The following is a 12976-nucleotide window of genomic DNA, read 5'->3' as shown; positions in this document are numbered from 1 at the left end:
ATGCCAACTCTTTACTCTCCTTGGACAATTAACAATAATAATAATAATAACAGTATTTGTTAAACATTTACTATGTGCCAACCAATGTACTAAGCACTGGTGTAGATACAAGATCAACAGGTCTCACATGGGGTTCGCAGTCTAAGTAGAAGGGAGAACAGGGATCGAATCTCCATTCTGCAGATGTGGAAACCGAAGCACACAGAAGTGACTTGCCCAAGGTCACACAGCAGACAAGTGACAGAACTGGGATGAGAACCCAGGTCCTCTTACTCCCTCCTCTCAATGTCTCACTTGAAGAGTTTCCAGTACTCCCTCAGTCTCAACTATGGGAGGGAAGGTCAAGCAGAGCCATACCCGTTCCATTCCTAGATTGGGCAGTGGCTAGGGAAGTGGAAGACAAGCTACTACAAGTCAAAACTCATCTGGGCTGGGCAGCAGCGGTATGGGAGAGAGATGAGGGTGGAGACTTAAGTTTCCTGTGCGGTAGGAGGTAATGGTAAACCACTTCCATATTTTTTACCAAGAAAACTCTATGGATCCACTACCAGAACGATTGCAGATGGAGATGGGGCGTTCTGGAAGAGATGTGTCCATGGCGCCGCTATGGATCGGAGATGACTCGACAGCATAAGACAAGACGAGACCTCTGACTTCCAGGCCTGTGTTTTTTACACTAGTCCTTGTTGCTTCACTAGGCAATTGGTGCCCTCGTATGGAGACATCATGCCAGAAAGTCCTGCCCCTACCCCAGGGTGGGATTTGGCTTTTCTAGGGCAGACGAAGGCAAGACTTGCACCCCTCCTCAGGTCCCAGCTTTCCCCACCTCTCCCCACTCCTCCTCCTGATTCCAGGGTTCCGGGTTGCTCCTTCCTCACGCCCCTGAAACAGAAACCGTCCACAAACCTCTGGAGACCTGGATCAACTAGGCTGCCACCTTGGCATTTCTCAGAATTGTTGCTTGTCGTAGCAAGACTCAGTAGCCCAATTCATCAGCTGTACCTCCCCTCCACCTTCAGACCTTTGGGCACACCTAGGGTGGTCAGCTAGTTAGACCCATCTCTAGGAAGCAGCGTGGTTCAGTGGAAAGAGCACGGGCTTGGAAGTCACAGGTCATGGGTTCGAATCCCAGCTCTGCCACTTGTCAGCTGTGTGACTGTGGGCAAGTCACTTCACTTCTCGGTGCCTCAGTTACCCCATCTGTAAAATGGGGATTAAGACTGTGAGCTCCATGTGGAGCAAGCTGATTACCTTGTTATATACCCCAGCGCTTAGAACAGTGCTCTGCACATAGTAAGCGCTTAACAAATACCAACATTATTATTACCCACTTGTCTTTTTCACAGGATGTCCTTTCTGGATGGCAATTCTTAGTTCCTGAATACTGTAATTTTGTTTTGTCTTATGCTGTCGAGTCATCTCCGACCCATGGCGATGCCATGGACACATCTCTCCCAGAATGCCCCGCCTCCATCTGCAATCGTTCTGGTAGTGGATCCATAGAGTTTTCTTGGTAAAAATACAGAAATGGTTTACCACTGGCGCCTCCCTTGCCATAAACTTGAGTCTCCGCTTTTGACTCTCTTCTATGCCGCTGCTGCCCAGCACAGGTGAGATTTGACCTGTAGCGGATTGCCTTCCACTCCCTAGCCACTGGCCAAGCTAGGAATGGAATAGGTAGGCCTCTGCTTGACTCTGCCTCCCATACCTGAGACTGGAAGAGTACTAGAAACTCTCCAGGTGAAAAGCGTAGGACTGGAAGTCAGGGGCCCAGGTTTTAGTCCCAGCTCTTTCACTGGCCCTGCTGTGTGACAATGGGCAAGTCACTTAATCTTTCAGTGCCTCAGTTTCCTCATCTGTTAAATGGGATTAAAACACTTGCTTTCCTTCATTCTGAAACTGGGAACCCCACATGAGACAGTAGCTGTGTCTGATCTGTTTCTTTTGTTTCTACCCCAGTGCTCAGCACACAGAAAATACTCAATACATACCACTGTTATTAATGTATTAAGTCTATATTATAATAATTAATTAATAATTATTATATTAATATTATAGACCGGTTCTTCAGCCATTATAGTGATCCTAAAGCTTAGCACATAGAAATACATGAGAAGAAGCATGGCCTAGAAGAAAGAACATGAGCCTGGGAGTCAGAGAACCTGGATTCTAATCCCAGCTCTGCCCCTTCCCTGCTATGGAATCTTGGGAAGATCACTTACATTCTCTGTGCCTCAATTTCCTCATCTATAAAATGGATATTAAATCCTACTTCCTCCTACTTAGAGTGTGAGCCTCATGTAGGACAGGGACTGTGTCCAACCTCATCATCTTGTATGTACCCCAGTTCTTAGTATAGTGCTTGGCACATAGTGAGCCTTATTAATAATAATAATAATAATGACGGTGATGGTATTTAAGCGCTTACTATGTTCAGCACTAATAAATAGCTGTGCTCCCATTCCCTTCTGTTTCACCCTGATTTGCTTCTTTTATTCACCCCTCCCTCAGACCCACAGCATTTATGTCCATAACCGTAATTAATTTATTTATATTAATGTCTGTCTCCCCCCTCTAGATTGTGAATGTTTCTACCAACTCTGTTGTACTGCATTCTTCCAAGTGCTTAGTACATTGTTCTGCACACAGAGCACTCAAAAAATACTATTGGTTGAGCCGGAATTAGAACCCAGGCCTTCTGACTCCCAGGCCTCTGCTCTATCTATCCACTAGGCCCTGCAGCTAATAACAATAGCAATAATTATTATTACTGTTATATGCCATAATTACAATTATCATTACTCCTATTATTGTCTTTTGACAGGACTCTGAGAAGATGCAGCGTTTAAGGGAGGCCATCAGGGCTCAGACCGAATATACGATTCTGGTGAGGGAAACCTTCTTTGGTACTGAACCCATGTTGTTCTTTCATTTCATTTAAACAGAGAAGCAGCGTGGCTCAGTGGAAAGAGCATGGGCTTTGGCGTCAGAAGTCATGGGTTCGAATCCCGGCTCGGCCGCTTGTCAGCTGTGTGACTGTGGGCAAGTCACTTCACTTCTCTGTGCCTCAGTTCCCTCATCTGTAAAATGGGGATTAAGACTGTGAGCCTCACGTGGGACAACCTGATTCCCCTGTGTCTACCCCAGTGCTTAGAACAGTGCTCGGCACATAGTAAGTGCTTAACAAATACCAACATTATTATTATTTAAACCTATTTATTGAGCACTTACTGTGTGCAGAGCACTGTACTAAGCTCTTGGAAAGCACAATTCAGCAATAAAGAGAGACGATCCCTGCCCACAAGGGGCTCCTCCGAGTTGTCAAAGCTCACACACGAAGCGTGAATCTGAGATTCCTATGACAGATATCCCAAGGGAATGGCCATCTTGTGGGGAGAGGAGATTGTGATTTCTCATGCCTTGTGCCTAATCATACAATTTGCTCTAGGGAATTTTCCCCAGAAGGCAGGAAAATCCTTGAGAAAACCAAAAGCAGAAAGTTATAGTTTCCATCTCTGACCTCCCAGTCACCCAGAGACACCGAAAAGTCTTCTCAGCCAATGGTAGACTGGGTGCTCGCTTAACATCCCTTCTAAGCCAAGTCCACACTCCAGCTCTCTAGTTCACTGGGGCACAGGTCTTTACAGAGGCCTGAGTAAAGAACTCAATAAATATGATTGATTACTATAGCAAAGTGAATGCACACATACCCCAATGAGGAGCACATTTTAATTCTGCCCAACTCACTAAACATACGTTATTAAAACCCTATGCTTGTGCACATTTCCCTTACTGGAGGCCTGAAAGAAATCAGGCCATGGGCAAATAAGAGTTTAAATAAAAACTGAAAACCCATCCACATCTTAGGGATCTATATTCCTTTAACTGCATATCATACCCAAACAATCGCTGCTAAAATTTTTCAGGCTGCTGGATTTGTTGAGGTTTGGTTTGGTTTTTATTTTTAAAATAGCAGGTCACTTATACCCCTAGTGTTTCAATTCTCCAACAGGTGCTCTTGAGCAGATAATTACAGTACACTTGGAATGGGCACGTCCTATGATTCAGGTTGGTTTTATAGACACCGGTGAAAAAACAAACTCCATGTTAGAAAGCTGAGTGTAGCTTATTGGAGTTCTGAGCTGTTTTTCTCATTCGGTTTAATAGTGATGTGGCATTTGCCACCTTACCTAACCCGGCGACCCCTAAGACAATTTTGCACAATATTATCCTGCATGCTGACTCATAGGCTATTACCATTAGTCTGACATATCCCTCCAGACAGGACTTTGTTACAGTGGGCCAAACTATCAGAGTCGGGAGGCTTTATAAATCTTGCCCACGACGACTCCACTTCATCATCAAGCCAATTTCTCCCTCTAGGAAAAAAAACAAAAACAAACTGCTGCTAGAGTGCACGTATCTCACTCCTGTGTGTACTGCTAGATGGACAGACTGGTTTCCTGTGGTTGAGATCAGAGCTTGAATATTGTCCTGGTCAGATTCCTCTGGAGAGTGACTATTTCAGCCTCGGTAGAGCTGAATAAAAATAATGATGATGATGATGATGATAATGGTGTTTGTTAAGTAAGCACTGTACTAGGCATGGGGAAAGATGCAAGGTAATCAGGTTGCACACAGTCCTTGTCCATGTGGCTCACAGTTTAAGTAGGATGGAGTATGATTTAATCCCTATTTTACAGATGAGGAAATTGAGGCACAGAGAGGTTGTGACTTGCCCAAAGTCACACAGCAGAGAAGTGGCAGAGCTTGGATTAGGACCCAGGACCTCTGACTCCCAGACTCATGCTCTTTCCACTCAGCCATGCTGACCCTAATACCGGCAGCTGGTGGTGGACTTCATAGCTACTGAAGGGTGGGCTGGGTTGGGGGGTCACCGGAGGGTTGGAGTTAGGTCTGGGCTGGAGAGGAGCTGGAACTGGCTGGGCTGGCTCCTAGAGGGCCCCCTAAATAGTAGAAGCAGCATGGTGGAGTGGATAGAGCGTGGGCTTGGAAGTCAGAAGGTCATGGCGTCTAATCCCGGCTCTAACACTTGTCTGCTCTGTGACCTTGGGCAAGTCACTTAATTTCTCTGTGCCTCAGTCATCTCATCTGTAAAATGGGGATTGAGACTGTGAGCCTCATGGGGTACAGGGACTGTGTCCAACCCTATTTGCTTGTATCCACCCCAGTGCTCGGTATAGTGCCTGGCACGTAGTAAGTGCTTAACAAATAACCACAATTATTAGTAGTACTAGTAGGGTGCAGCAGTGGTCACCATGGTTGAGAAGAAACTATCCCTTCTGCCCTTTTATGTATGTATTTTTATGTAATCCCTCTTCTCTGTTCTGTCCTTCCTAGGCCATCACTGGCATGGCAATTGATAATCACTTACTGGGACTACGGGAGGCAGCCCGGGAATTCTGCAAAGAGCTGCCAGAGATGTTTACAGATGAAATGTACCTTACAAGCAATCGATTCATCCTTTCCACCAGCCAGGTAGGGGGTTGAGTCACCTGGACACCTGAGAGATCAGCACGCTCTCTCTCGCTCTCTCTTTCTCTCTCACTAGCTCTCCTTTTTCTTTCTCTTTTTCTCACATTTCCGATTTTTCCAAGCGGAAGCAGAAACTGGGGAGGAGTTTCTCCTCTTGCCCTGACCTCCTGACCCCTTAGCATACCCTACAAGGAATTTTACTCCCTTTTCCAAGAGCCATCAAGGTGTTTCTCCCAAGCTCTCCTGTCATCAGGAGGCTTTGAGTGTATTCATTCATCCATTCAATCATATTATTGAGAACTTTCTGTATGCAGAGCACTGTACTGAGCACTTGGGAGAGTACAATACAGCAATAAACAGGCATAATCCCTGACCGTGGCGAGCTTACTCTGAATGGCTTTGTCCATTATATTTCTCACTTGATTTTTCCTTAGGATCTAATGTCACATTGAATCAGACAGAAATAAATCAAGGAATTACCCTGGGGCACGATAAGAATAACAATCATATCAGACTCCTTATATCTCACAGACAATTAGTCTCCCCACCTTCACATCTCCTCCAAGCGGCCTTCTCTGACTAAACCTTCCCTTCCCCTTCTCTTAATCCCTTCTGCGCCACCTTGACTTGCTCCCTTTATCCATTCCTCCTCCCAGCCCCACATCACTTATGTACATATCTGTAATTTTATTTATTTATATTAATGCCTGCCTACCACTCTAACCTGTAAGCTCGTTGTGGACAGGGAATGTGTCTTTTATATTGTTATATTTTACTCTCCCAAGTGCTTAGTATAGTGCTCTGCCTACAGAAAACACTCAATAAAAACGATTGACTGACTGATCCAGAGGTCCATTTGAAATACCATCTGCCCAGAGTCTATTGAAAGTGAGGAGACTTAATGGTTTATGAAGAAACTTCTGATCACCTAACACATTTCTATGACAGAGGGCATAGTTCCCAGGAGAATGAGGCAACTCAAATTTTTGAAGATTTTTTCTAATACTTCCCATGTTTAGTATTGAGCTTTATATCAAACAAAAACTCCGCACTATTGACTTCAAAGCTCTCTATCACTTTGCACCCTCCTACCTCACCTCCTTCTTGCCTTCTACAGCCCAGCCCTCACACTCCACTCCTCTGGTACTAACCTTCTCACTGTGCCTCATTCTCCCCTGTCCCACTGTCACCCCCTGACCCACGTCCTACCTATTATTAGTGAAAAGAGCAGAGGTCTAGAAGTCAGGTGACTTGGCTTCTAATCCTAACTCCACCACTTGCCTGCTGTATGACTTTGGACAAATCAGCTAACTTCCCTAACCCACGTCCTACCTCTGGCCTGGAATGCCCTCCCTCCTCACATCTGCCAAATTAGCACACTTCCCCCCTTCAAAGGCCTACTGAAAGCTCACCTCCTCCAGTAGGCCTTCCCAGACTAAGCTCCCTTTTCCTCTGCTCTCCCTTCCCTCCCCATCGGCCCCACTTGCTCCCTCTGCTCTTCCCCCCTCCCTGCCCCACAGCACCTGTGTATATATGTATAATTCCATTTATTTGATTATGTGTATATATCTATAATTCTATGTATTTATATTGATTTATATTGATGCTATTGATGTCTGTTTACTTGTTTTGATGTCTGTCTGTCTGTCTCCTAGACTGTGAGCCCATTGTGGGCAGGGATAGTCTCATTTTGTTGGAGAATTTTACTTTTCATGTGCTTAGTACAGTGCTCTGCACACAGTAAGCGCTCAATACATGATTGAATGAATGAATGAATGAATTCTAATAGTAGTTCTAACCAGCATTATTGCCCTGGGGAAAATGGGATATTCCCAGTGTTTTACATGACCTGTTTTGCTGCCATCAGCACGCCATCTCCAACTCTAAAATGTCCCTAACATGGGCTCTCGAGATTGCAAATATGCTGGCTGTGGAAGGATGCATGAATGGGATGCATGACTGCATGATTGGGAAGTTGTTCCCCTCAGGAGCCCTTCCTCCCTGCAGTTTTGTTTTTATGGTGTTTGTTTAGCGCTTACTATGAATCAAACACTGTTCTAGGTGCTGGGATAGATATAAATGAATTAGGTTGAACACAGTCCCTATCCCACATAGGGCTCACAGTCTAAGTAGGAGGGAAAACAGGAGAACTGAGGCATAGAGAGGTTAAATGACTTGCCCAAGGTCACTCAACTAGCATTTGCCAGAGCCCCTGCTCTTTCCACTAGACTATGCCGCTTCTCTGTTCTATTTTCAACAGCACCCGGAGGACAATGTAATACCCTTTGGATTCCTGTTTGTCATCAATTCACTGAGACTAAATTGTGCCATTCTAATTCATTCTTTGATGGTTGTTACTAATTTATTACTCTGATTAATCTCAGCTGTACACAGGAGTACAAGCGGGACATTAGCCAAGCACATTATAGTTATCTATCGTTGAGATAAAAACCTGGCTAAGGCAGACATCCAGAACACCAAGAAGCAGCATGATCTAGTGAAACAGCATGGTGTAGTGACTGTGGGCAAGTCACTTAACTTCTCTGTGCCTCAGTTCCCTCATCTGTAAAATGGGGATTAAGACTGTGAGCCCCACGTGGGACAACCTGATTCCCCTGTGTCTACCCCAGCGCTTAGAACAGTGCTCGGCACATAGTAAGCGCTTAACAAATACCAACATCATCATAGTGGATAGAGCACGGGCCTGGGAATTAGATGGACCTGGGTTCTAATTCTGGCTCCGCCACTTTTTGTCTGTGTGATCTTGGGCAAGTCACTTCACTTCTCTGCATCTCAGTTACCTCATCTGTAAAATGGGATGGAGACTGTGAGCCCCACGAGGGACAGGGACTGGGTTCAACTCTATTTGCTTGTATTCAACCCAGCACTTAAAACAGTGCCTGGTGCCTAGTAAGCACCTAACAAATACCATCGTTATTATTATTATTAGTGAAAAGAGCAGAGGTCTAGAAGTCAGGTGACTTGGGTTCTAATCCCAACTCCACCACTTGCCTGCTGTATGACTTTGGACAAATCAGTTAACTTCCCTATGCCTCATTTCCCTCATCTGCAAAATGGGGATTCAATACCTGTTCTTCCTCCTATTTAGACTGTGAGCGCCAGGTGGGATCTGATTATCTTGTACCTACCCCATGCCTAATAAAGCACTTGGCATGGAGTAAGTGCTTAACAAATATCACAGTTATTATTACTAGCCCCCACCTAGCAAACTGAGGGCAGAGGAAGGAATATCCCAGTTCCTTTCCATGCTTAACATGTTCTAGAGAACATGGAACTGCCTTAGCCCTTGTGCTTTGACGATTACTGCTTTGTCTAAACTGGTAACCTTGTATCTAACCCCAGTGCTTAGAACAGTACTTGGCACATAGTAAAAAATACCATAATTAATTACGATGCTGTACTCTGAGGTTCCAGGGAGGGCAGCCAGCACCCCATCAGCCCTGGGACTCCACAGTGGGGAGCAACTCTTTGTACTCCCTCAGTTTTTTATGGTATTTTTTAAGCACTTATTATGTGCTAGGCACTGTACTAAGCACTGGGGTGGATACATTCATTCATTCATTCAGTTGTATTTATTGAGTGCTTACTGTGTGCAGAGCACTGTCCTAAGTGCTTGGAAAGTACAGTACAGCAACAGAGATAATCCTTGCCCATAATGGGGTTACAGTCTAGAGGTACTAGCTCATCAGACTGTACCCCGTCTTTGTCCCACAAGGGGCTCACAGTTTTAATCCCCATTTTCCAGATGAGGCAACTGAGGCACAGAGAAGTTTAGTGACTTGCCCAAGGTTACACAGCAGACAAGTGGCAGAGCAGGGATTAGGACCCAATTCCTTCTTTCTCTACTAACCCTGCTTTCTCTACTAAGCCATGCTTCCAAGCAATTAGTACAGTGCTATGCACATAGTAAGTGCTCAATAAATACCACTGATGATGATGCTCGTCCAGAGGGCTCACACCTTCTATAGGCGAGGCATGGCCAGGCTAAGTGATAATGCACTCTGTCTTGGAGCTTATGCCCTCTCTCAGCAACACTCGCTACAGGTTGAAGGTGGCCTTAGGGAGTAGGGCTGCTCTCAGCTCTGAGTGGTCCTAGGACCTGTGGGGTCTTTCCAAGTTCAGGTACTCCTGGGGGCTGGCCGGGTTTCAGAGAAACAGAGTAGACTAGTGGACAGAGCATGGGCCTGGGAGTCAGAGAACCTGAGTTCTAATTCTGACTCCATCACTTGCCTGTTGGGTGACCTTGGGTAAGTCACTGATCTTCTCTGGGCCTCGGTTTCCTCATTGATTAAATGGCGATTCAATACCCGTTCTCTCTTCTCCTTAGACTGTGAGCCCCATGTGGGACAGGAACTGTGTCTGACTTGATTATAGTGTTTGGCACTTAGTAAGTACTTAATCGATACCACAATTACTAGGGAATCAATCGTGGGGTCATTCATTCAATCATATTTACTGAGTGCTTACTGTGTGCAGAGCACTCAAGCGCTTGGGAGAGTACAATACTACAATAAACAGACACATTCCCTGCTCACAACGATCTTACAGTCTAGAGGTGGGGAGACAGACACTGATATAAATAAATAAATTACAAATATGTACATAAGTGCTGTGGTGCTGGGAGGGGGGATGAACAAAGGGAGCAAGTCAGGGTGACACAGAAGGGAGTGGGAGAAGAGGCAAGGGGGATTTCGTCAGAGAAGGCCTCTTGGAGGAGATGTAACCTTGTAACAGTGCTCCGCACATAGTAAATGCTCAATAAATATGACTGAATTGAATGAATGGCCCGGTGCCTCTGGGGCTTAGGCCAGGTCCAACTATGCTAAAGGAGAATAAGGTTACTAATGGAAACCTGTTTCTGCTCCTATTTCTACAGACAGTTTGGCAGAGTCATGAGGTAGAAAGATAAATCAATCAATTATATTTATTGACCGCTTAATGTGTACAGAACAATGAACTTAGTGCTTGGGAGAGTACAGTACAACAGAGTTGGTAGACCTGTTCCCTACCCACAAGGAATTTACCGTAACTCAAGAAGGGCTGTAATTTATTTTAATGTCTGTCTTCCTTGAGGGTGGGGATTGTGTCTACTGACCATACTGTACTCTCTCAAGCTATTAGTACAATGCTCTGTACAAAATAAGCACTCAAATACCACACTGATTGATTGAGCAGGGACAAGGTAAAGCCGTCAGTTCAGTAATACGCAGATTAATTTCCCTGAATTTAAACATTTTCTCTTTGGCAAGCTGAGTTACAGCTGAAAATGGAATATTTCAGTAGGAAGTAGCTCTACAAAAAGAGAGAATGCCCCCCTATAACCAGTTGACCGAAATCCTAAACTCACCTTCGTAGAGTGAGGTATGTGCAATAAAAAGGACTGATAATGTTGTGTTGGAACATAAAAACCTACTAAGTAATTTGATCTGTCATGATGTCTGTGGGCTTGCAGACATGAGTGAATGCAACCAAAATACCACTACATAAATTCTCCAAGAAACCATCCATGAGCAGAAAGTGTTTTTGAATGGTTTTATGGCCTTCGGCTGTTGCCCAGCAAATTTATCTGACAATTCTATGACTCTATTAGCAAGACTAATGGCTTGTTCTAATCCATTAAAAAGCCAAATGTCACTTCTGGAGGCCCTAAACTATACAATGTCTGAAACACAGATTTAAAACACACCCCCAAACTCCATCTGGCAACAGGAGTGCTTTATTCTAGGACCAGAAAGTTAATTGAATTTTGGTGGGGGGTTTTCTCTTTCTTTCAACGATCAAATGGCTGTGGAGTTTGAATGCCTTAAGCAAAACACTGCTTTAGGTGGTGATATCTGGATTATGAGATTATGAGAAGTAGAGTGGTTTAATGAATATAGCACGGGTTTGGGAGTCGGAAGGACCTGGGTTCTAATACCAGCTTCATCACATGTCTGCTATGTGACCCTGGGCAAACCTCTTCACTTCTCTGGCCTCAGTTACCTCATCTGGAAAATGGAGATTAAGACTGTGAGTCTCATGTGGGACAGGGACTATGCCCAACTTGATTAACTTGTATCTACCTCAGCACTTAGAACAGTGCTGGGCACATAGTAAAGTGCTTAACAAGTACCATAATTATCAATTATTATTACTATGAGATGAATGGCAACCACGTCTTAGGTTTTGTTTGAAAACAACAGAACTCTCTCTCTCTCTCTACTAAAACGCCAGTTAAATGAAATCTTCGGGATTTTCTAAACTGAGTCATGGTTCATGCCCAAGCTAGAAACTAAGCCAGGCTGCAATGCTAACAGTGATTAAGAATCTAGTGAAAACAGACAGGAGTCAATGAGCCATATTTTCTGGGTTCGTAAATTATTTGAATCAGTGAGACTCTTTTGGAAGGTGCATTAACTCTTCGAGGACCCCGGGGTGGCATTGAATATGTGACTCCTTGGGAATCTTTCAGGACTCTGCATTCCACTTCTCAGTTTATACAAGGGAAGCTTTTGGCTGGACAAGTAAAATAGAATTCAGCCGGATGTATGTGGTTGTTTTTTGTGGTATTTGTTAAGTGCTTACTATGTGACAAGCATGTACTAAACACTGGGGTAAATACAAGATAATCATGTTGGACATAGTCCTTGGACATAGTCAGTCTTAATCCCCTATTTTACCAATGAGGTTCCTGAGGCACAGAAAAGTCAAGGGACTTGCCCAAGGCCCCACAGCAGACAAACAGCAGAGTCGGGGTTAGAACCCTGGTCCTCTAACTCCCAGACCCGTGCCCTTTCCATTAGTCCACGTTGGTTACTGCCCTTTCCCTGGATATAAATGGCTTAAGAGGCTTGTCCTTAGTAATAAAGTCTATTTCATCCCTTTCCAAGCTATGAATGGCTTTCCCAACAGGTTCCAACCACCATGGACATGTTCTGCTGCTATGGCCCAGTGGTTCCCGATGGATACGGAGCTTGCTACAACCCCCAACCTGAGCACATCCTATTCTGCATCTCCAGCTTCCACGATTGCAAAGAGACTTCCTCCGGTAGATTTGCTAAGGCCGTGGAAGAGAGCCTCGTGGAAATGGGAGACCTCTGCGGCAGATGCGACACCGCCGTGACCAACCAGTCGGTGAAACAGGAGAGAGGAGCAAAGCCACAGAATGGCTGCAGGCCATAGCCCTGCTTGGCTCCCATCCCCGTCCCTAGCACGATTCTCTACCGTTTCCATTGCCGAAACTACCCTAAGACAACCCAGTCTGAGAAATGATTGCAGAAGGAAATGCCGTGTGGTTTTGCAAAGAAAGTCACCAATATCTCGTGATGAAAGCTAGCCTTCTAGAGCGTACAGCCCCTAGATTGTAAGCTCGTCCTCTAGACTGTAGCTCTAGCTCATTGCTGGAAGGGAAAAGGTCTACCAAAATCTTTTATAGTGTTATATTGGACTCTCCCAAGTGCTTAGCAGTGGTCTGCACACA

General features: G+C 44.9%; 1 protein-coding gene across 1 annotated transcript in view; it reads left to right on the top strand.

Moving 5' to 3' along the window:
• The window catches only part of CHAT (choline O-acetyltransferase), a 56071-nt gene extending 43095 nt beyond the window's left edge, over nt 1-12976 (top strand). The window contains exons 12-14 of the mRNA XM_001509058.2: nt 2825-2887; nt 5362-5499; nt 12409-12976. Coding sequence (XP_001509108.2) covers nt 2825-2887; nt 5362-5499; nt 12409-12678 — 471 coding nt within the window. The 3' untranslated portion in view covers nt 12679-12976. The remainder of the gene's footprint in view (nt 1-2824; nt 2888-5361; nt 5500-12408) is intronic.

This window comes from Ornithorhynchus anatinus, chromosome 3, assembly GCF_004115215.2.
Source record: "Ornithorhynchus anatinus isolate Pmale09 chromosome 3, mOrnAna1.pri.v4, whole genome shotgun sequence".
Taxonomy (NCBI): domain Eukaryota; kingdom Metazoa; phylum Chordata; class Mammalia; order Monotremata; family Ornithorhynchidae; genus Ornithorhynchus; species Ornithorhynchus anatinus.
The sequence above is the reverse complement of the archived record's forward strand: the minus strand, read 5'-3'. Positions and strand labels throughout refer to the sequence as shown.